The 24,022-nt window shown below is 34.4% G+C and overlaps 2 protein-coding genes and 1 long non-coding RNA gene across 3 annotated transcripts; all 3 read right to left on the minus strand.

Moving 5' to 3' along the window:
• Positions 753-4,053, minus strand: LOC18605344 (MDIS1-interacting receptor like kinase 2). The gene is made up of 2 exons (XM_018117103.1): positions 1,524-4,053; positions 753-1,129 (listed from the first exon to the last, which is right to left on the minus strand). The coding sequence occupies exons 1-2, from the start codon at positions 4,051-4,053 to the stop codon at positions 828-830; spliced, it is 2,832 nt and encodes a 943-aa protein (XP_017972592.1). The 3' UTR covers positions 753-827.
• On the minus strand, positions 7,129-7,771 carry LOC18605345. Its single transcript, XR_001926996.1, has 2 exons — positions 7,628-7,771; positions 7,129-7,494 (listed from the first exon to the last, which is right to left on the minus strand). It is a non-coding gene; the product is annotated as an uncharacterized LOC18605345 (long non-coding RNA).
• LOC18605347 (structural maintenance of chromosomes protein 2-1) lies at positions 12,005-22,636 on the minus strand. The gene is made up of 20 exons (XM_007038306.2): positions 21,914-22,636; positions 21,071-21,751; positions 20,797-20,940; positions 20,402-20,692; positions 20,124-20,309; positions 19,884-20,048; positions 19,719-19,778; positions 19,425-19,487; positions 19,178-19,269; positions 18,839-18,935; positions 17,426-17,542; positions 17,075-17,293; positions 15,527-15,667; positions 15,289-15,456; positions 15,026-15,210; positions 14,778-14,871; positions 14,614-14,702; positions 14,225-14,450; positions 13,551-13,625; positions 12,005-12,524 (listed from the first exon to the last, which is right to left on the minus strand). Exons 1-20 carry the CDS (start codon positions 22,229-22,231, stop codon positions 12,405-12,407), a joined length of 3,531 nt encoding a protein of 1,176 aa, XP_007038368.2. The 5' UTR covers positions 22,232-22,636; the 3' UTR covers positions 12,005-12,404.

Here is a 24,022-nt window from a genome sequence, read left to right on the forward strand (position 1 = left end):
CTCTGAAAAAGAAATAAAAAATGATAAACCAACGGCTTCCCTTTTACCTTTATTTTAGCTTAGTATTTGTTCTGATGCCTTAAGAGTCAGACATATGATTTCATTAATTATGGTGGCCGTCGAACATAAAGGGGTAATTAAAGGAGGGAAGAGGGTTGTCAACAACCAGAACCAATGTTAATTTCTCCCTGCCGCAAAATGAAATATGGGATGAAGCTTCATGTGCATGGCAACTCAGTAGAGAGGCTCACTCTATGAGATTGTTTATACCAGTTGAAAATAGTTGCAAGACAACTAATATTTCAAATTGCTTTGCTCCACCATTTCCACTCTCGGAAGCAATTTCTGCTATTGAAATAGTGCGAAGGAGGAGACGAGGTCTCTGTATTGGAGACAGAGCTATAGAAGGGAAATAATTCTTCATTATTAATGGGGGATCGCGTCCACCTTTTTTCAACACTATCAAAAAGCAGCTGATGAGAAGAAAGGATTTTCTGCTCCCTTTGTCATCTTCTTTTCCTTTTTCCTTCTCTCCTATCTATGGGATTAGAAATACAGCAAATAGTCCGACCCTTTCGAAGTATATAACCTAGGTGCCAACCAATTATGTTAAATACTTGACACAATCAAGGATTTCAATGTAACTCTTTGAGGGCAGCAAAAAATAGCAAGATGGGCCAAGTTAAAAGCCAAAATATTTTTTTACTGCTGCCATTCACTTGGGAGGCAAGAGTGCAAATAATCAAAAATAATAATAAAGCCAAACATGAGGAAGTGTTATTCACTTGTTTGTAGCTTAGATACATGCAATGGAATTCCTATCTCTATTAGAAACAGCCTGCTTCAAGCTGCTGAGACACACTACGCATGGTTGGTCGAGATTGGGGATTGGCATGTGAACATAAGATAGCAAGGTTTAACATGAACGATAATTCATCTTCAAGTTTTCGGCCTATAGGAGGAGAGAGACGAGGATCTAAGACATCTGCCAAGCCGATTCTTGGATCAGAGAATGAATGTAGATAGGATATAAGTTCCCCAGGATGCTTTCCCATCAGAACTTCTAGTGCCAAAACACCAAAGCTGTATGCATCGCATTTTTCGGTGACTGCCATAGAGTAAGCAAGCTCTGCAGCAACAAACATTCTTTGAATGAGGATGGGAATTTCCAATTATATTTTGCATTGAATACAGATTTAGTAAATAAAACAAGATTCATCAATAGGTATAGAAAATGATCCTCTAAGTTATAACGATGCTGCTGCTAAGGCCTGCTTGCAGTTTCCTTCCAAGCCAAAACACAATGATCAAGAGTTTCTCCTTAATTTTAACAACAGTTCATTGCCACATAAATATGCCACTAAAAATTATTAGAAAACATACTGCTATTATGAGCATGGAAGTTTTAAAAATGGGTTTCCCCAAATCAGTAGAGATTAAGTGTACATGGCTCAGAATTCCTAGATCATCAATAGTCAAATTCAGAGAGACTAAAAGAGAAAGGGATAGTGCATGCAGGTTACCTGGGGCAACATAGCCATACGTTCCTGCAACTGCTGTCCAGTTGGATGAATCATGAGTCAACAACCTTGCAGTGCCAAAATCCGATACACAGGCCTCAAATTCAGAGCTCAGTAAGATATTCTTGCTCGATATGTCTCGATGAATTATTGGTGGAACACAATCATGATGCATATAAGATAGAGCATGAGCTACCCCTTTAATAACTCGAATCCTTTTCGTCCAGTCTAATTCCTTGGCTCCGACATCATTGCTCAAGATCTTAGCCAAGCTTCCCCTTTCCATAAACCCGTACACCAAAAAAAATTGTCTTTTTTCAGAACAAAACCCGTAGAGCTTTACGATGTTTCGATGCCTTATCTCTGTCAGAGCTGCAACCTCATTCTTGAAACTTTTCACCTCCCCAATCTCCATCTCATCATGGGAACTCAACTTCTTAACAGCAAATACTTGACCATCTGGCATTTCTGCTTTATAGACTTTTCCAAATCCTCCCACTCCAATGCAGCACGTCTCATCAAAGTTCTTTGTAGCTTCAAGAATGTCTTTGTACGTGAATTTCCCATTAAAATGCCCTCGTGAGAAAAGATTTTCCCGCTTTTCTCTGCCCTCAATTTGGGACTGATTTACTGATCTCCGATGGCGAAATGCTAAAATCCATATGCAAACAATTAAAAAGATTGATATACTTGCCAAAGAAGCAACAACAATAACAACAACCTTTTGTTTATCATTTCCACTTTTCTTCTCTGTCGATGTGGGACTGCAAGGTTTTAAACCTTCTCTTTCACCGCATAGATCTTTGTTCTTGCTAAAAGCCTCTGGTTGAGCTGACCGAAAAATGTTGCTGTTGGGAAGTGGACCCTCCAAGTTGTTGTATGAGAGATTAACAGCCACCAAGCTCCTCAAGTTGCTCAGTGAAGAAGGAATTTTACCAGTGAGATTGTTGTGGGAGAGGTTTAAGTTTTCCAAAGTTGTAAGCTTCCCAAGTTGTGAGGGTATCTCTCCAGAGAGTGAGTTATAACTGAAATCTAGTATATCTTGTAAGGCAACAAGATTACCAATTTGATATGGAATTGTTCCATTCAAGTGGTTTTCGTTCAAACGTAAATTCTGCAGCTTGAAGCAATCCCCCAACTGATATGGAATGGGCCCTCTGAGCATATTCGTTGAGAGGTCTAGAGACTGTAAATTTGGCAGTCCTCCAATTCCTGCAGGTATCGGGCCGGAAAGCTTGTTATCTTTCAGGCTTAAGGACAACAATTTCGATAATTTTCCAACTTGTGCAGGAATGATTCCTGAAATTTGGTTGGAAGAAAGGTCAAGCTCCATTAATTGGTTCAACTGAGTAATCTCATCTGGGATCTTTCCACGTATCATATTTCCGGCAGCATTCAGCAGTGTCAAGTTCAGACATTCTCCCCAATTTGGCGAGAGTTCACCACTCAGTTTGTTGTAACTTAAGTCAATATATGTGAGGTTCGGGTACACACCAAAATCTTGGGCTATGTTTCCTGTAAGTTGATTATATTCGAGCCGAACTCTATACAAGGTCTTGCAATTCTTCAGGCTCTTTGGGATAGGACCGGAGAAGTTGTTGAAGGATGCACTGAAATTGACAAGCTTTCCACCTCCACAAACTTCTGGGGGCAAGTGACCACTGAAGTTGTTCTCAGCCAGATGGAGAACTACTAATGAGGAAATATTTCCCAACTCTTCCGGTACAAAACCAGATAAGTGGTTTATGTGCAAATACAGGACAGTTAACTTGCTTAAAGTTCCAAAACTAACAGGAATGTTACCTGAAAGTTGAAGACTGGAAAGCCGTAGAACAGTTAAACTGCTCAAATTACCCAAAGATGGAGGGATAGGCCCATAGAAATGACTCCCATCCAAAGCTAGTAGAGACAGATGCTGCAAATTCCCTATCTCATCAGGAATTCTGCCACTAAGCAGAGTATCTTGAAGGAGAAAACGTTTGAGACTAATGAGGCCAGTTTTTGATCGACTAGTTCCATCCGGGAATAAACGCGGGTCTAGTTCACCCGTTATGTTGTTTCGTGAAATGTCAAGCTCGTAAACTTGAGTGAGATTGGCAAGAGAGACCGGAAGCTCGCTGTTTAAAGAATTTGTGGAAAGATCAAGGAACTGGAGTTTCGAAAGTAAGCCTATGTTGGACGGTATTTTTCCGGAGAGCTGGTTTACCTTGAGATCAAGCCGAAGAAGGTTTGGGAAGGAAGAAAAATCCAAGTTTTCAACGGTACCCTTCAAACCTGTGTATGCTAGATTTATTGCAATAACATTTCCTGCATTATTGCAGGTTATTCCACGCCATCTGCATGGACTTTGAGTAGAAGCATTGGCAGAAGCTGGAGTGACCCATGACTGCAGAATAGATTGATTACCGAGACTTTCTTTCCATTTGAGAAGGGCCTCAGCTTCTCTATTCGGCACTGAAATGGCATTGCAGGGCAATGCCAACAAAGCTATGAAGAGAGTAAGAGATAGATACTTTTCTTGGTAATTAGCCATAGTTCACGAGGGTTTTTTTTTTTTCTCTGGTGCTGCTACTCAATGGCATGATTTGCTTATGGCTTATAAGTGGATTAACATTTTAACTCTTGGCTTCTTACCAACCCTTCACGTTGACAAAGTTACGTTCCGATACGTATATCTTCTTCAAGGTAATGCCCATAGTGATTGACAATTGAAGATGGAAAGTGGGAACAGGAACAGCCAAAGTTGAAAATCCAGCCCAGTTGAAGAAAGGCCTAAAAACAAATGAATGATACAAGAAGGAAGGGTATCGGTTGCTTCGAATGGACATCTTCTGTCCCCAGTTTGTGCCCCTCTCTCAGCCCCGCATATTAGATTTTGCCACGTTGCATAATTAACGTTGACGTTAACCTTCCCTTAGAAAATTTCTCCCAACTCAATACTTGATTTTTTTGTCTTCTCTTGTCTGGTTGATGGTGTGTTTTTAGAGTTTGGTTGCTTCAAATCCAGGTGGGAAGTTACCGCACTTTTACAGTTTCAGATTGGATCTTTTGATTTTTTGTTTGCTTGCTTGTTTTCTGCCTCTTTGGTTCTCCTACGATTGCCATGTTGATTTCTACTATCTTGATTTGTCTTCTTTTTTACTGAATTTTAATGCGGAAGTCGGCATCGCTGCATTGTTTTTGTTTGCAGCAGCTATTTGGTGTTTAGGTTATTTTTGGGATGATTTTATCTTTCTGTTTTCGCCGTGATAACCGATGCTGGCTTTTTTGGTTTGATGAGAGAAACTCAATTTTTGGTTGAGTTTGATGGTTAGTCGGTAGGTTTGTTTTGTTGATGATTGTTGTCATGTTGTGCATAAATAGATTTGTGCATGTTCTATTTTGTATGGCAATGTACAGATATTTTGGATTATTTTTATCTAAGTTGATGGAAAGGGTAGGGAATACAAGTTTTATTTTCCATCATCTTTTGTTCAATGACCGGGATAGGGTTTTCTTTTTTGTTATTTTAAAAAGAGTTTTGGAGGGATACGTTTCATTAAAAGGGGAGGGCATATAGACCAATAGTGCGGTCCTGTTTTCATTGTTCTCAAAGCCAAACTTGTTTCTAAGATTACTGGTAAGAAAGAAGAGCTTGCCGTTAAACGTAAAAGGTTTATTTTTCTTTAATTATGCTGCGTCGTAACATTTTATTAGTGGGGCAAAGAGACGGTAGAGACTTTAGGGTAGAAGATTTTTATTCGTTGAGTTTCTTCACAACACGTGATTATAACGTTCCGGACAGGGTATACATACGAGCTTCCTGAAAAGCGGCTTGACTCAGTCCAAAAAAGTTTTGCTTGTCTCCTGCCCCATAGATGACAAACCAAAGACAGCCTAATGCTTCCTGAAGTTCCCCGCAACTAATTAGAACGATTGTCTTAAAAAAATCACATAAATTCAAACAGCTAGGGGAGCTATTATTCATTATTCCTTAAACAGTGTTTTTCTCTCACAAAAGCGATGCTTTAAAATCCGCGCAACGTTTAACAATGATTAAACTTCCATTCCGTACTTAAGTTAGTTTTCATTTTGTTGTTATCCTTCGTTTAAGATTTAAGCCTAAGTATATGCTTAGTTTAGTGGCTGATAGGAGAAGATTCAAAAATTGGATAGGTTAGTAGGAAAATCTGTCTTGTAAAAATCAAGTCTCATGTATCCATGACTTTAGTTTTAATTTTGTACTGGTTTACAAAGTTTTATTTCTTGAATTTTATATGTTTGGAAAATTACATGAGTATATTTTCTAAGAAATCAAATAGAAGTGATTCCGAGTTTCTTAAATAAAGTTATGAATTTTTTTTTTTTTTTTTTTGTACAGATTGCAGAAGTTGTCTAGCAGTAATGCCAGGGGCAATTTCAGAAATTTTCTACACTTTTCTTGCTGATTTAGTCTTGGGCTTTGTATGGATGGAAAGTTTATCAACTATAGTTTTCAATGCAAGAAACGGATTAAGATTTCGATTTTTATAGTTTAAGATGTAGGCATTTTGGTGAGTAGTCTGTAAGTTGTTCAAATTGTTGTTTAGGAGATTTTGAGTTATTTTGTACAGTTTCAAAGTTACAAATAGACTTTAGAAAGTGAGATTGTTTTTTTTTATATGTTTAAATAATTGTAATTGAGTTTTTAATTAGTTTCGAGATAAAGGAAAGTTGTTAGAGTGAAAGAAGCTAAACAAAACCTCACTTACTTTACTTGTTTTGACATTAGCGTATATGCATGTTTCTTTAATGAATTACATGTTTTGTTCCATTATTTTTTATATATGAAAATAAGAATAAGTAGATGATTATTTTCGATTTTTATTTATTCATATGATCAATATTGGTTATCAATAAGATATGAAATTTTTTTGTTATTTTTTAAAGAATATTTTAAGAGCTATGAAGTGATTTCTATAAAGTGGATAAATTTTATTAAAATTAGTTCTACAATCCTACTAACGAGTTATACATAGTAGTTAACATATAATCCTATAAACAGGTTGTAATAGTTAGCATACGACTTTATTAACAAGTTATAATAGCTAATAACTATCACTAAAAGAATATTGTCCTTGTCACGAGTTACAGTAGTTATTGTAGTTAAAGATGATGAAACTTTATGAATTTTAAAGATTGAATATGTGATTTGCTTGATGTAATATTTGAAGAACAATATTTATTTGTCAATAATTTATAAATTTAAAAAATTATTTGTTTGAATATAATGATTCTTTAACCGTTTTGAAAGCATTATTAATTTATTTAACTATTCTTCAATGATTTATATGATATATTAAAACCAATACTTGATTTGGCAAGATGTGCGTGATTATACTTATTTATATTTTGCAATAACTAGAAATAAAAACTTTAAAATTTTTGGGAGATAGGAAATTAAATTGGAAAGATTATTTTAGTATTAAGACATTATTAACTATGTCGAGACTCTTATTATGTACAATTGATATTTAAGTTTTTATTTTATTTAATTTCATGTGTTGGAGATTGTAAATGGAATATAATCGTTTATATAGGTGAATATGATTTAAAAAATTATCAATATAACTTTAATAGAGAACTTTTATATGAATAATAGATAGAAAAATTTCGTATCACTTTGAAACATTACATCAAGATAATATTATCGTATTATATCTCGATTTCGGAACGTCGCAACAAATGCCCCGAACATCCACATGTTGAGCTAAAAGGCCTCAAGGCTTAAGCATTGAAACACAGGAACTGCCAGAGCAAAGTAACTACATAATTTTAATTTCATACACTAAAATAACATTTTCCATCATTTAGAAGCGATTACATGCAACCTGGTTTATTTTTGGCATAATTGTGTCCTACAGGAACATCCGTCTACTGCCCAGACCTGAACGATAATTGTGGTCCCAGGGATCATCTCTGGCAGGTTTAGATGCGAGACCCCTACCCTTTTCATCTGTAAGAACAAGAGTAAAAACAAGTGTCAAAAAATCCATAACCTTTTACAACTTCATCATAATATATATCTGCTGAATATATACGTATGGAAGTTCTTCGAAGTAAAAGACCAAGAAGACAGGTAGACTTACAAGATGAATGAAGCGTGGAAGACCTTGTGACGACATCCCTTGATGCCATCGCCGAAGATAAGAGGAGCAATATTACAATGAAGAGAACCGCCCATTGTGATAAACACGTCTTAGAAGCCATTTTTCTGATTCACACAGATATGTTTACACCAAATCATAATATATATATATATATATATAGGCCTAATTACCTAGAAGTTTTCCTTTATTTTCTTTATTAATTTGAGGTCTTTTCAATTAGAAGATTTTGATGGTAAAAATTCAATAACTTGTGCGACTTTTGCTTCAAAGAAAAAAAGGAAACACAACAGACTTTTCCATCAAAAATGAACAGTTGATCATAATTGTTCAAGGTTAACAAGGTTACGTTCCAATAAGTATAGTTTCTTCAAGGTAATGCCCATAGTGATTGGCAATTTAAGTTGGAAAGTGGGAACCGGAGCAGCAAAAGTTGAAAATTCAGCTCAGTTGAAGAAAGACCAAATAACAAATGGATGAGAAAAGAAGGGAGGGAATTGGCTTTAACTTTGGTCAAAATATCTCAACAATCTTTGTATTCATGCATTTATTTTATTTTAATCTCTCAACTCAAAATCGTAATAATTTAATTTTTTAATTTTAAAAATTATTTTAATTTAATCCCTCTAATATTTTTCTTCCAACATTATTCTTTACAGAGCTGAATGTCATTACTGAAGTGGCGTTGATATGACACCGTTTACTGACGTGGCATGATAAGAGGGTGCCATATATCTCTTTCTTATTCTTGTTTTCTCTAAAAATATTATGTGCTTGTTAAGTTTCAAATCCAAAACCTCATGTAAGGACCATAAGCTTTTTGAACATTTACTCTAAACCCTTACCTTTGTTTATATATTACTTTTGTTTCTTTTCTTCTTCTTTTTTCTTTCTTTCTCTTTTTTCTTTTTTTTCTTTCTCCCTCCTCTCACCTTCTCCCTTAAGGATCAACTGCCGATCACTGAACACCGCCATCGGTCACTAGTCATCAATTACCGAACATCGATCATCAGTTGACAATCACCTCACATACCATGCCATGACCGTGACTAGTGACCATCAACTGACCACCAGCGGTGACATTCAATGACTGGCGGCCAATCTTTAAGGGAGAAGGTGAAAGGCGAGCGAAAGAAAAAAAGAAGAAAAAAAAAGAAACAAAAGAAGAAACAAAACAAAAGCAATAAAACTAAGGGTTTAGAATATGTGGTAAATAGTTTGTTGTTTTTATATGAAATTTTAGGTTCGAAATTTAACAAGCACATAACATTTTTAGAAAAAATAAGAAAAAAACACGTGTCACTCTTTTATCATGTCAATGTCAAATTGATATGATATTATCACATCAGCATTTTCAATTGACCTCACATTTCACATCAGCAAGTAGTGCCATGTCAGCATCACGTCAATAATGGCATCAGCTCTATACAAAGTAGTTTTGAAAGAAAAATATTAAAAGAATTAAATTGAAATAATTCTTAATTTTTTTTAAAGGAAACAAGAAAGAGCTTGTCATGCCACATGTCACTCTCTAAACATACCATGTGGCATGACATGGATGGGAATGTGATACGTGGTGTCTTCCTTGGTATGTCATGTCAGCAAGTGATGTCATGTTAACGTGACGTCAATAATGACATCAACTTTATATAAAATAATTTTAAAAGAAAAATATTAAAAAGATTAAATTAAAATAATTTTTAAAATTAAAAATTAAATTATTATAATTTAAAATAAAAAAATTCATACAAATAGAAACTATTGAGATATTCTAACTTTTAATTTTCTTGGCAGCACGCCACTATTACGTTCCTGAGAGGATATGTATACTAGCTTCCAAAAGAGCGGCTTGACTCAGTCCAAAAAAGTTACGTTCCTCCCCTACTGATAGATGGCAAACCCTCGACAGCCTAGCTTCCCAAAAAAGAAGCTTGACTTAGTCCGAAGTGAAGTGATCACGTTAATTTGAAATGCTACTTGCCTTATGCTTCTATAAGTAATTTTTTGGAAAAGTATTTGATGAAATTTTAGTATTTAATAGATGTATATAAAAAGATATTTCATTTTGATAATATTAAAATAAAAACATTTAAGACATATTTTTAATATAAAAAATTACATATAATCAAACAGAATATATTTAAAATTTAATAATCTATCAACAAGAATAATTAAAATTTAAAATAATATTTTTTTAAAACGCATCAATCTTCATACAAAGTTAACTAATTTACAAAAAATCTCAAAAAACATTCTTACTAGACAGACGTTGCTCTAACTATACATCAATACTTAAAAAAAAAATCAATTTATTTATTGATCTTGATTTATTGACCAAAATAAAAAATTGTCATCAATTTTTAAATTAAAACAGAAAAATCTACGTAATTTTAATTTCATAGACTACATATATTAACCACAACATTTTCCATCATTTAGAAGTGATTACATGCAACTTTGTTTGATTTTTTGCATAGTTGTGTCCTATACGAACATCGGTCTAATTTTCGGAGGTGTACAATAATTGTGTCCCCAGGGACCACCCGCTGTGTCAGATTCAGACATGAGACGCCCATCCTTTGCATCTGTAAGAACAAGAGCAAAAACAAGTGTCTTAAAATCAGGAAACTTTTACGACTTCATCATAACGTTTGCCGAGTAAGTACTGGAAGTCTCCAAAGCAACAGACCAAGAAGACAACTACACTTACAAGATGAAAGAAGGTTGGAAGACCTTGTGACGATATCCCTTGATGCCATCGCCGAGGATAAGAGGAGGAGCATTACAATGAAGAGAACCTCCCATTGTGATAAACACGTCTTAGAAGCCATTTTTCTTGATTCAGACAGACTGTGTTTACACCAAATCATACTACACATAGACCTAATTACCTAGTAGTTTTCCTTCATTTTCTAAACAATTAATTTGAGGTCTTTTTCGATGAGAAGATTTTGGGAGCAAAAATTTAATAAATTGTAAAAATTTTGCTCCAAGAAAAAAAGGGAACACGAAGACCTCTGCATCACTAATGACCAATTGAGCATAACTGTTTAATGTGATAATCAATATCATTTAATGATAATAAAAACTACTTCAAATTAAAAACATCACATTTTTTTTTAAAAAAATAAACAATTTAATTTATCCAAACAAATAAGAAGAATAAACATGCTAAAAGAACTACCTAGTAGTTTTCCTTCGTTTTCTTAACACAATTAATTTGAGTTCTTTAACAAATATTCAATAACTTGTAAGACTTTTGTTCCTATGAAAAATGAGAAATATAAAGAACTTTGCATCAATAACGATCAATTGAGCATAAACTATTTTCTGCAATAACCAGTATATGTTAATGATCATAACAACCACTTCAAATTAAGAAACTCACTTTTTTTTCTCTTTGAAAAATGATCAATTGCAACTTTATAAAAAAATTAAAAAAAAGGGAAATAAACCTACTAAAATGGAAACTACCTTGTAGTTTTCCTTTATTATCATTAACATAATTAATTTAAGGTCTTGTTTTATATATAAAAAGATTCTGAGAGTCAAATTCAATAACTTGTAAGATTTTTGCTCCAATGAAAACAAGGACACACAAAAACCTTTGCATCAATAATGACCGATTTGACCATAATTGTTTAACACAATAATCAATATATGTTAATGATGATAGACACTGCTTCAAATTAAGAACATCACGTTTTTTTTATTTTAAATGTGCAATTTAATTTATCCAAAAAAGTAAGGAAAATAAACTTGCTAAGAAAGAAACTACCTAGTAGCTTTCCCGATCAATTACGAAGAGATAAAAACACTACCAATTAATTTTAAAAAAGTTTTATCTATTGTCTCAAAAGAATTTTCCCTCGCTGACTATTACAGCAATACACTATTACTCCAATTTTTTCCATAAATTTGGAAACAACATATTTATTAGTGCCTCTCAGAATCCATGGCCATGAATGAATTAGCGTCTCCACTTCGGAATTTTTTTCAACCAAAACCCTATTTCAATTTTGTGTTCACATTAAACATATATATATATATATATATACACGTATGCATGTACTTCATTTTGCAGGCTAACTTGAAATTATTTTGCACAAATTTATGGGTTATATGAGCATTGAATCCAGAGCCTGAAGCCAGAACCCGCTGTTCGCAACCAATCTCCCAAACATAATCCTGCAACAATATCCCAATAGTTGTTCCAATATATGGCTACTAACCGCGATTCTAAGCCAAGTCACTTAAGTGCAAGCAATTTAAACCAGAAACGGTTCTTGACTATATGCTTAGGCCCTGAGTCCCAAGCTCTTAATATTAAGGCACCCACTCCAAGAGCTCACTTCAGAATCACACTAAAACATGATCAGTTTTACGGATCACATTATGAAGCTGCATTAGCAATTTACCATACAAATAATATATCAATCCAGCTCCACTCGAATGTGATTTAGAAGCATGTGGTCTACAAAGCTAGATCTTACACTAGGTAATTACAGATATAAAGTATTGTACCTTAAGTTTAAGAAACTATCCTGGTCAACAATTTCTAGACCATCACTAGCACAATAATTTACACAATTAAGGCATGAGACAAAGAACACTATGACACAGGGATTCAGTTCATAAAATTTTCATCGTTAACCTCAGTAATCATGGTTAACAGATGAGTTGACTCCAATGTGCTCACCACAACCTCCTGGAAAGTGGTTTCACTTGTTTTTTCATTTGTGGCTGGACACACTGGCAATCACCTGCTAGGCTTAGATGCAACAGTCCTCTGGACAGTGGAAACACCATCGACAAATTTTGTCCGGAAAAGAACATTGGCATTATTAAACATGCCCTCTTTCAGTGAAACAACAATAAACTGCAAGACACAAAAACAAAGCTCAACATGAGACCTATACCAAATTGGGCCATAATAGATTAAATTTTATGTAAGATTTATATATTTTGAACATCTCTTATTACTTTATGGAAACTAGGCATGTTCTTCCAGCATTACATGCACTGTAGAGCATTGTGCATCACCATTGGACAATTACAGGACATTGTGATTACATGCAGTACCTATAACTTACCACATTTATGTATCCCGTGGTCCCTAATGAAAACCTCTAAGCATCTTTCATCAGACACCAATGTTGATATAATTTCATAATAAATAGAAACTAACCATTGTCAGCTTCTAGATTTATTATGTAGGTTCAGTCACGGTAATCTACCAGCAGAAAAACAGAGTAATTACCAGCCAACACCTCAAAAAATGATTGCATTCCCGAGAGAAAACTAATTATCAATGAAATATACTTTAAAAGATAAATATATCCCCTATCAATGAAATATACTAATTATCAATTGATCTGATGACCTAGTTGAGCTGTTTGTTTCCCCTATAGGTTTGGAATGGGGAATGTTTGTTTAGGAATTTGGTGTTAGGGGCTTTGGTTCTGTTCATCGTGTAATTTTCAGAGTTATGCCATCTCTAGGATGGAGCATAGGTCTTAAAATTACAGTTCTTTTGTTTTTTCAAAGTAGTTTAACCATTGGTTACTCCTTTTAATGAATTATCTAACTTCCAAAAAAAAAAAAAAAGATAAATATATCCCATGTTCTCACTATTGAACTTTTCAGAGTTCATACCAACAGACCCAACTGCAGCTATATTTGAAGGCAGCGGAGGAGTTGACAAGCTGTGTTAATTCCATGCCTACGCAACTAAATATTTCCATTGAGGTTCTAAATGGCATAGTTATGTACAATATTATCTGCAATATGCCTGAGACAAATCCTTGAAAATGTTGATATTCTTTTGGCGAAACCTATGACTCCAGAAAGCGGGAATTTCAGGAAGGAAAAAAAAGGCATGGCAGGGGCCAAAGAATTATCAAACCTGAGAGTGTGGAAAGTGGGCTTTAATCATTCTCCCTATGTTCTGAGTGTGGCTTAGATCAAGAGCTGCATCAACCTGTTGCATACATCATAAAGAAATTAATCACTTTGGCAGTCATTTCATGAAAATAATTTACCGAAAACAATAAAAGTACAATATTAAAATGTAACTGTGAAGTCAACTTTCCAGGAACTAAAGACCTTAAAAATAGAATACATTGATCAAACATAAAATATTCAGAAAGTATTTTGAAGTCCAGCTTGTCTAAATCATCTTTCTATATCAGGCTACAACTGCCTATTTTCTAGTTTCATGTTGTTACAATGTCTTTATAATTTTCAAAAAATATAGCATAATAACTCCAAAAACCTTCTATGGACTTGCAGAGGGTTAATTATGAAGATGCCACTTGGAAATCACAATAAAACTAACCAAAGCAGGCTTAACTAAACATATCAGCAAGACCAACTAAAAGGAGGACAGAAAAATATCTAACTTTTAAACTATATTAGAAGCAATCAAACTCAAGTATTTCAATGGAATCATTTCTTCAAAAAATGAACCTTACCAGCCAAAAAAGAAAATCAAACAATGAACCCTATTGGTTTGGTATGTGTGCAGTTGGTTGAGTGGACAGTAGAGTCAAGTGGGAAAAAAAAAAAAACCAAGCATACCTCATCAAGTATGTAAAGTGGAGCTGGCTTAAACAGCAGCAGAGCCAAGATTAGAGAAAGTGCCAGTAGAGACCTTTGACCTCCACTCAGTTCAGACAAGGACTGTTTCCAAACACCTCCGAATGCAACACAGACCTCAAGACCATCTAAGACGCTGCTTCCTTCTGGTGGTTCTAGCTTTGCCATGGTTCCAGGCAACAAGGTAGAAAAGATGGACCCAAAGTCACTGAAGAAAGAGGGAATTATAAAGAGAAAGCAAAATTAACTTTCAGAAACCCCAAAACCAGAAGAACCATCAGAGAGATGGAACATATCATCTAAAAGAATGAGATTCAAACACTAAGTAAATTGAAGAAAAACCAAAGAACGTAACAGAAAACAACCCTTACTTGTTAACTTTGACCCAAGTGACCTTTAGTGTTTCTTTCTTCTTCTCATCTAGCTCTTCAATTGTCTTCTTAATTTTAGATTTGTCATTCTAGGCATAGACAATATAGGATAAGGAAGAGTCAAATGAAAAATAAAATGTTAAGACAGATTGAGAGTAGCCAACCTCCACAGTGTTTTTCTTGGACATCAAATCATTATACTCATCTTCTGCTTTCTCGAACATTGCCATCACTTTTTTGTTCACTCTTTTTTCAAGGCTTCATGAGAAGGGGAGCCAAAAAGATATTCAGATCAAACAAAGGAAAAGTGAGCAATCACCTCTCATATTAGTAGAACATGATTATTATGGCATTGTTCTTGAGTATATGAATGTGAAAATATTGCAAACAAAAATTATTTAACTCTGCATACCCTGATTGTTCAGCTTGAAGTTTGTCAAGTTCTTCCCTGGCTTTATGAGGATCACGGGATGCAAAATCATAATCCGTCCCACCTCTGCCAAAAAGTTGCCTTTCAGTAGCAATCCAGGCATGCTTCTCAATCAGTTTGTCTACTTTCGTAGAGCAATCTTTCTGTTCCATCTCCATTTGCTTTACCTAAAAGAAAAAAATTAAAAGTTGTATTTCGCTGCCTCAAGTTATAGGACACCTACGCAGCTGAATAAATAAACTTACCTCATTTTCCAACTTTTTCCTCTCAAGCTTTATTTCACTAAGCTTCTGCTGAAGTTTTTGCTGCTCCTTAAGAATGCTGCTAATTTGAGAATCACACTCCTTCATCTTTAAACGAATAGAATCCAACTCAGATTGCAATTGATCACGATTTTTTTTTACAGAACCAACCTGCACCAGAGAGCATGCAGAAATGAAGTTTATACCACAGAGTTAAACAAGACAGGAAATCTGCCAGTACCTTGGCCATTTGTTCTTCTACTTCCAAATTGACATTGTTAATTTGCGTTCTCAAAGAGGCCAATTGACTCTCTAAAGATGCTTGTTCTTGTATGAATGCTTCCCGTTCCATAACAATTCTCTCTCTTTCATTTTCATGCCCCTAAAAATATGCAACAGCAGTCCCAAGAAGTGAATTAGCCAAAATAAACTTGTTCTACATCTGGACACAAAAGTAAACCAAAATAGTGAAGCTTTCGAGAGGAAAAACATTTATCAATCACAAAAACAATAGTTATTAGGACTGGACCGGACAATGACCCATTCAAAGTGCCAAGTTTCAAGTCACCAATTCAACTGTCAAGTCAATTGGGTCAATCATCAGGTTATAAAAATAATTCATATTCTAAATAAATTCATAAATTAGGTGAAAATAACTCAAAAACTTAGATAATTTCATAATTGAAACTTATGGCATAATATAGTAAAAAATTACAAAATAAATTACAAAAACTAATTTGTAATTAGCCATCATTCTCATTTTATAATCAACTTCAAATTCAAATTCAACATAGTAATTCTCAAATACCCAACAATATTAATTTAAATAACCAAACTAAAGTTATAAAGTTATAATTAATAAGTTACATCATAAATGCAAATTTCAAAATTTAAAATCTAAAGTAAACAACAATAAAATTTTTCAGTTTTAAAAGTTCACATCACACCAAATTCAGTCAATATCCATAGATGGCCAATGACTTCTCATAGAACTTCAATTGGTGCCATTATGTGGCACTGGTGCATTGTTTCAAGTTGAGGGCTCAGTGTCAAGGTTCCCAACAGAAGACATATGATGCATGATAGTTATCAAAAGATCAAAAAAGAAAAAATTGAAAGAAAAACTTATATTGAAAATGAAAAGCTTAGTATTACCCTTAACTTTAAAGACCCAAAAAGGGACGTTGAGACATAGGAAGAACTAGGGCTTAGCAAACTTTCATGTCTTTTTTTTTTTTTTTGGTTTTTCTTGAAAGCATACTGTGTTTATGTTTAACTTTCTTTTAGTTTTTACTAGTTTTTAGATTTTTTAGTTTGTAATTGTAACTTATTTTTACTATCCATGATTTATATTTAAAAACTAAATTGATTATGGTCTTTAGGTCATTTTAATAAGTTTATATTCAACTTGTCCGGGTCATCAAAACCCACCCAAGACACCAGTTTTCCTATTGACCTGCAGGGTCAAATCAGTGCTTTGTGCGTTAATTACATAAACGGTCCAAAAACAAAACCAACCAAAGTGATGTCCCGAGTCACAGGATCAATTGGTTCGACCGTCTGATCGGTCTGTTTCTGATAACTATGGTGTCAATACCTGTAACCACATTAACTAAAATCCAAAAATATCTATAAACACAAACTCACCACAACTGCTTTCTATCTCAGATATCAAGTGAAAACAAAATGCTGCATAATAAGTTCAAACAACTTATCTCTTTGCTTCCTCTAAATCTCTGAGCTCATAAAAGACACTACAGGCATCACCATAAACAGTATTAGAATATACCTTCAGATCCTTTGAGGCTGACTGCATTCGAGCTTTTGTAGCCTTAATCTTTCTCTCCAAGTCTTTAAGTCTGCCCTCTCTATTATTATCATGCTCCCTAATTGATTTCTCAAGTTCCAAAACTGTACTAACATGCTTTTCATACAAAATCTCTTTTTCTTGAACAGCTGATTTTGCTTCTTGAAGTTCTTGCTCAATGCTCTTTACCATTTCTGCAAGCTAGTCGCATCAAACATACAAAAAAGTAGAAATTTATCAAAAACTTGTTGGTACAAAAAGAGGCAGCATGATGACTTAAATGAGTTAAACCCTTTAGTCAAATGCAAAACCAAAAAGACAGAACTGCAAAACCTTATGATGCTCATTTTTCTCGGCCCTGTTCTGAAATAAGGAAAGGTCATGAACTTTAAGTTCTAACTGTGCTTTAAGGTCCATGAACTTTTTTTGAAGAGGCAGAAGGTCCGCCATCTACAAGAGCAGAAAAAGGAAGATAATAAACAATTGCAAACAGTGGAAAGTCAATTTATTGCATGTGCCTAAAAGCCACAAAGATAGGAACAAGCACTTAAATAGCAAGTCTAAATTCAAGAAAAACATAATACAATGGAACCTGAAAACAAGTAGAAAACAGAAATTATTAGAAAAATATATATTTGAAAATTGGAATAATATAAACGCTGAACCCTTTACATCAATAACTAAATCATAGGTCCAATTAGATAATCAAGATACCAAAGGATTGATTATGCACTAGGAAATCATAAATTTCCAGCCTCTGTAGTTAATGACACTGCAACAATATTTCCAAGAACGGATTCAAACAACAGAAACTACTTAGTTTAAGTTAATATATCATTAACTCAACAAAACTTTATAAAAACAAGTCTCCATGAAAATGTGAAATACAAATTTTGACAATGACTTCACAATTTAGTTTATCTATAAAAGCAAGGGTACAAAGTAGTGGTTTCTTTATTTCCTGGAAACCGAAAAGACAGGAATAAAAAAAAAAAGATATAGGAGTTGATACAAGACAAAAAAACAACTGTAAAAACAGTTATTCCACATCAGCAAATATCACTCCCTGTCCAAATTCCGACACAAAGTCTTTTTCAGCAAATCAAGTAATTTTTCAACATCACTAGTAGGGTCATTAAATGGTGAAATATGCTTTAGCGAGGACCCATTAACGATGTTTAAGATATAAGCTGGTGTGCTAAAGTAATATTATGCATCTAAATTTGAACGGAAGTGATATTTGCTGATGTGAAGAAACTATATCATATAATGCTTTCTCTAAATTGTTATATGAAGATATCACCAAAAATGCCATTAGATAGAATGACAAAAAGAGGTTACCAAGCTGATTCACTGTTTTGAGAATAGAAATAGAAATATTTTAGTTCACATATAACTAGTAAATATCTAATATCACACATACATTTGTATCTTACATAACATAAACTAACTATATATCTTAGATTCAATCAGGCTGTTCACAAAAAAAATGCAAAATGAAAAACGAAATATTTTCTTATTAAAATTAAAATCAGATTTAACTGAGATAGTAGTGACTATATTCATATGTCAACAACAATTTAGATAAGTAGATAATTCTTGCATGAATCTGATTAGCAAGAATATACACATAAATGCACCACTAACAAACCAAATACAAAATAATATTTGATTCAATAAGCAAATTTTTCTAATTTAACCCTTACAATCATATTTGGGAAATAGAAGAGGATGCTAAAGCATTACCTTCGCTTCAATTTCAGATAACCTCTTCTGATGCACTGAAAGTTTTGATTCAGACTCTGCCAAATCATGAAGTTGCCGTAGCAGATCACCACCACCCCTGTGCATAGAGGTATCAATTTTCTAACATCTCTAACATTACAAAAAAAACAGCTTAATAAACAACACCTCTAATTTCATTTTGTTAAAATTTTTTAAGCATCCAAGAGAAATAATTGCTCTCACCAACCCCATCCAAAGCAAAATAAAACTTCAAATTCAAAAAAAAAAAAAGGGAAAAGAATAACACATACATTCTACAAGAATGAACAACGATGGAATGCTAACACGCTAGTGATTTACCTGCGGCTACCACCAGTCAAAAGACCACTAGGTTGAAATATGTCACCTTCAAGGGTGACACTTGGAGTGCGAATTTCCCGATTAAATGCAACCTATTAAATATTTGTTGGGTTGAAAACAAAAGAAACTATACATGACTTCACAGTACATGCAGTTTGCAGGAGATAAAAGATAAAGAGAAAATTTTGACATGAGCTGCAGCCAAAACAAGAACAGAACAGCCAAGTGTTTTACATTGTTGACATACCTCCTTTGCAGCATCAGTAGTTTTACAAACAAAAGTAGCACCAAATACATATTCCATAGCACTCTGCAATATCATTCAAATCTTTCAGCAAAAGACAGCATCATATAAAATAGTAGTTACTAATATTTGCATTCCGACTACCTAAGAGGGTTCAATTGTTAATGTAGCTCAACTCAACTAATTTCTATGACTACAAGCACCACAAACAAATAGCAATAGCCATACATCAGAGATTGCCAATAGGCATCATGCAGCATGAGGTTTAAATAATAAAGTAGCCTCATGAGAGCATACCTCCAATTCCTTATCATAACCAACCAATGAAAGTGCCAGCTTTGCATTCTCCTTCCCAACCTGCAAATTTCATGATGAAATCAAGAAACACAAATGGAAAGAGATTAGAAGATAACAAAAACAATAGAGTAAAGAAAAATACTAAAGGCAAAAGCAACAACTAACCAATCCAATAGCAGCCTGCTGAACCCTAGGGGGAACAGTATTAGGTTGGATTTTATTTAAAGGTATAATTGTTACTCTTCTTCGTAGATCACCATTCTGAAGCAGTTGTTTTCCAGTATTTTCAGTGTCAACAACCACATTAAATAACTTTCCACCTGCAGTAACCTACAAATTAATTTAAAGGGTTACCATATAAATTTGATGGTATGCTACATATAATATCTATTACACGCTGCCAACCTCTAAGGCTGTCATTGTCGAGCTATCCTTCACTTTTATTAGTTTTGCAACCACTCCTTTCACCTTTGACCTATCAAAATTTTTAACAGGATCACGATAAGTGAACTGAACATTTGCTAGCTGGGCTGAAAGATCCCGTACTCCATCTTTCAGCTTCTGGATGAGCTCCAACTCAGATGCACGGTCCTACAAAATTTGTCAGTTTAAACAATTTAGCCAAAAGAAAAGTTTAGACAGTCCACATTGGACAAGAAACATAGAAGGGAGAGCACTAGAACCTTTTGCAAAGCTTCCATCTGGCCTTCTTTGTATGGAAGAGATTCCAACTCAATTTTAATTTTTCCTACATCTTTTCGCCTGGAATTAAGCTCATTCTCCACATCAACTGCTTCTTCACGCTTTGACATTAATTGACATGTTTTCTCCCCCAGCTCCTTTTCGCAATGGCTAATTTTTGTTTTCAGTTGTTTCAATTCTGTTTCAGCAGCCCCAACAGCAACCTTAGCATCACCTAGTTGATCCTCTAGGCATTTGTCCTCATTGCCACTACTCTTGCCAGCTAGGACAGCCTGCCACGTTAATCACAGCAACTTCCTCATAGCATTTGGTTTGCAAATGAATCCAAGAAATATAAAGTTTATGATTAACAAAGATGGCATGTGCAGGTATTTACCTGGTATTCCTTTTCATGCTCTTCCAAACTCTTGGAAAGATCCTCAACTCTCTTTTTAAGATCAGCTGCTCCTTCTTCACACTTTTGCACTGCAATGGCCTTCTCTTCTATAGACTGCCTCAAATCTTCAATATTTTGAATAAGCTAGAACACCAAAATGTGAAATCCAAATCATCTAAGTGAAAATAGCGAGAACAAAACACTAGAAAGCAGAGGAGGATACAGAGGAAAGAAATTGAAGAGAAACAGCGGAGCTTAGGGAAATATCAACAACCTTTTCAGCATTCTCTTTCTCACCCTTGAGAGTATCCTCTTTACTATTCAACACAGACACTTCCTGCACAAGATTTTTAGATAGCAAGTCTACTTCATCTGACAAGGTTTTAACTTCCCCACCCATAGTAGCTTCCTTGTCAGCTGTCAACTTCGATATGTTTGTCTCCATATCCTGAATTTCCACCTTCGTCCTTTCTGCACCATTATCAATTTCAGTAATCTTTGCCTTCACTCTTTCCACTTCACCAACAGCACTGTCTCTAATCCTCTCTGCTTGAACATACTCAAAAGCAACACAAAACCTTTTAAGTCTATCCAGCTCAGCATTCCCATTAGCCCATTGCATATACTGCATTCGTTCTTTTCTTAACTTCTCCAAAGCAGGCAGTATTTCCTGATCAAGAAGCTTATTAATCTCATCAACCTTACTCTGCTTCTTCTCAAGTGTTTTCAACGCAAACTCTTTCTTTGTTTCATACATTCTTGTCCCAGCGGCCTCTTCAAGCATAGATAAAATCTCGGGAGGTTTCATATTTAGAACCTTGGTGATCCGACCTTGCATTATGAGAAAATGTGGATTATTAACATTAAGTTGAACTGAATGGAAAAGGTTCTGTACTTGACTTGGCTGCGCGAGTTTTCCATTGATCAAATATTTGTTCCTTCCACCAACCACAATCTGCAGAGGTTTCGAATACATTTTCAATTTAAAAAGATAGAATTCCATGAAAGCATATAAATTAAAATTAAAGAAAAGTGACATTTTGCAACAATAATTCAAATCGAAACAAAGTCATAACTCAAATAAAAAAATAAAGATAATTATTTATTTATCACCTACTTGTCGAGTTACAGTGATCTCTGAGTGATCCTCGTAACCGAGTGGACTCCGGGATCTATCCGAATTATCGAAGATAATGGACACCGTGGCCTTGGTAATTCCGGCTTGGCCTTGCTTGTAAACGAGCTCCTGAAGATTGGCAGCGCGAACTTGCTGCAAATTTGTGATTCCTAAAACAAAGCAAATCGAGTCCAGAATGTTCGATTTGCCCGACCCGTTCAAACCCGTTATGGCATTGAAGAAAGGATCGAAACCAGGGACCACCGTCCTTGTCGCGTAGGATTTGAACCCTTCCAAACATATCTCCTTAATGTACATCGCGCCGTAATTGCAGAACTCAAGAAGGAAAACCCTAGAATTTGAAAGAATGAACCGTACAAAATCAAAGGAATCCCTAAGAATGGAGACAAACCGTATAGAAATGTAGATAAAGTAACTGCAGAGGGTACAATTAGCTTTACTTTAGTTGCCAAATAGACAATTCTTTTGGAGTTCTTGAGCCGTTGAGTGAGAGATTGGGAGCTATCAATTTAGAAGAAAAGCGAGCGAGTGAGTTAAAAGAAGGGTTTTCAGAGTTCGGACACGCCGGAATCGGATAACGGAAACGGTGTCGGAGATCGAAACCGTTAAGCCAGAAAATGTAAGACTTTGGAGGTTTTTCGGTTTTTTGAAAGTCTGAAAATTTGAGCGTTTGAGAGACGCTAACGTTTGGCGGTGATGAAAAAACGAAAAACCCAGTAGCGGGAAACTAATATGTACGATTTGTTTTCGAAATTTTACGGACGACACATAATAATGAATCCCTTGAGCCCAAACCATGGCCCAACTAGAAGGCCTTAGCGCTGAGCCTAGTTATTAGGTTTTGGTTCCGGCTGGCTTACAAGTTAAATTACCACGCATTATGTTCTTGCTAAATTATACCAGCCGTAATTTCTCTTTACATAAATTCATTACTAATATATAAAAATTATTTTACTCGGTGACTAAATTGCTAATATTAGCAAATAATGTTTGTTAAACAAGACAAATTATTTTACAAACATGGTAAATTGGTAATTAAAATAAACAAAACATTCAATTTTTTAAGTTAAGATAATTATCACTGTTAAAAACATTTAAAAAATACATTGCTATAAAATCATAGTAAAATTTTAGCATTTCAACAAAATCTTAAATCTTATAAGTTTTTGGGAGGTTCCACGAAATTTTAAATCTTATAAACTTTGCTAAAAGGTAAGTCAGTTTAATGAATAGTTGACAGCAAATAAAGAGGCAAAACATTGTCCACTATTGATTCAATTAAGTTGGTAAATGTTCTAATTCTATTAACACCGAATTAAGTTTCTCTAAGACTCTAACCCTGCCGCACCACCTCTCTCTCTCTACCACGATGGTTCCTGGGTTTCTCTCTCGACCTTTCATTCTCGAGCCACAACTCCTAATCACTTCCCCTTAACCATAGAAAATTAGCTTGTTTTTTACGTCAACCAAACAAAATTAGCTTCTTTTAAACGCCACATTGCCCAACAATATAAAAACCTGTACCGTAGCTCACAAATTCTTAAATCTCAAATCTCATATATATATATATATATATATATATTATTTTTTTTTTTAAAAAAAAATTGAGTTATCATGATTGATTTTCGTCTTCAAAATCTCTGTCAATCTCAGCTCATGAAAATTACAGTTGAAAAAACCAAAATTATTGTAGAAAAATACTTCAAATTAAAAAACATAAACAAAACTATCCAACAAGGGTTTGCAACGCTTGACTTGAACCCAAATTAAAAGTAGTTCAGAAATACATTATTGTCTATCTGATTCACAAGTTTTCATCCATATTAAGTATTTGTAAAAAGATGAAAATGGACGATACTAAAATTCTTTATTCGATTCTCTTTATCAAATATTGTTCTTCTGTTTCTATAACTGATCCTGCTTCCATCAATAAACATTTTAAAGAAGTGATGCTATTGATTCACCTAAAAGTACTTTCAAGATTGTTCGTCAGACTTGAGAGATTTTTTTATCTGATCACAACAAAATAAAAAAAACAGTTTGAAGAGATTGAAGTTTTTTTATTTAGATTAAATTCACCTTTATATG

The sequence above is a fragment of the Theobroma cacao genome, chromosome 3 (genome assembly GCF_000208745.1).
Source record: "Theobroma cacao cultivar B97-61/B2 chromosome 3, Criollo_cocoa_genome_V2, whole genome shotgun sequence".
Taxonomy (NCBI): domain Eukaryota; kingdom Viridiplantae; phylum Streptophyta; class Magnoliopsida; order Malvales; family Malvaceae; genus Theobroma; species Theobroma cacao.

Excerpts from the sequence above, each read along its gene's own strand:
- LOC18605344 (XM_018117103.1), bottom strand. The coding sequence starts at position 4,053 with ATGGCTAATTACCAAGAAAAGTATCTATCTCTTACTCTCTTCATAGCT. Across the intron at positions 1,130-1,523 it reads GTATGGCTATGTTGCCCCAG|AGCTTGCTTACTCTATGGCA; the intron begins GTAACCTGCATG and ends TTGTTGCTGCAG.
- LOC18605347 (XM_007038306.2), bottom strand. The coding sequence starts at position 22,231 with ATGTACATTAAGGAGATATGTTTGGAAGGGTTCAAATCCTACGCGACA. Across the intron at positions 20,049-20,123 it reads CGACAATGACAGCCTTAGAG|GTTACTGCAGGTGGAAAGTT; the intron begins GTTGGCAGCGTG and ends ATTAATTTGTAG. Across the intron at positions 19,270-19,424 it reads CTACTGATGCTGCAAAGGAG|GTTGCATTTAATCGGGAAAT; the intron begins GTATGTCAACAA and ends AATATTTAATAG.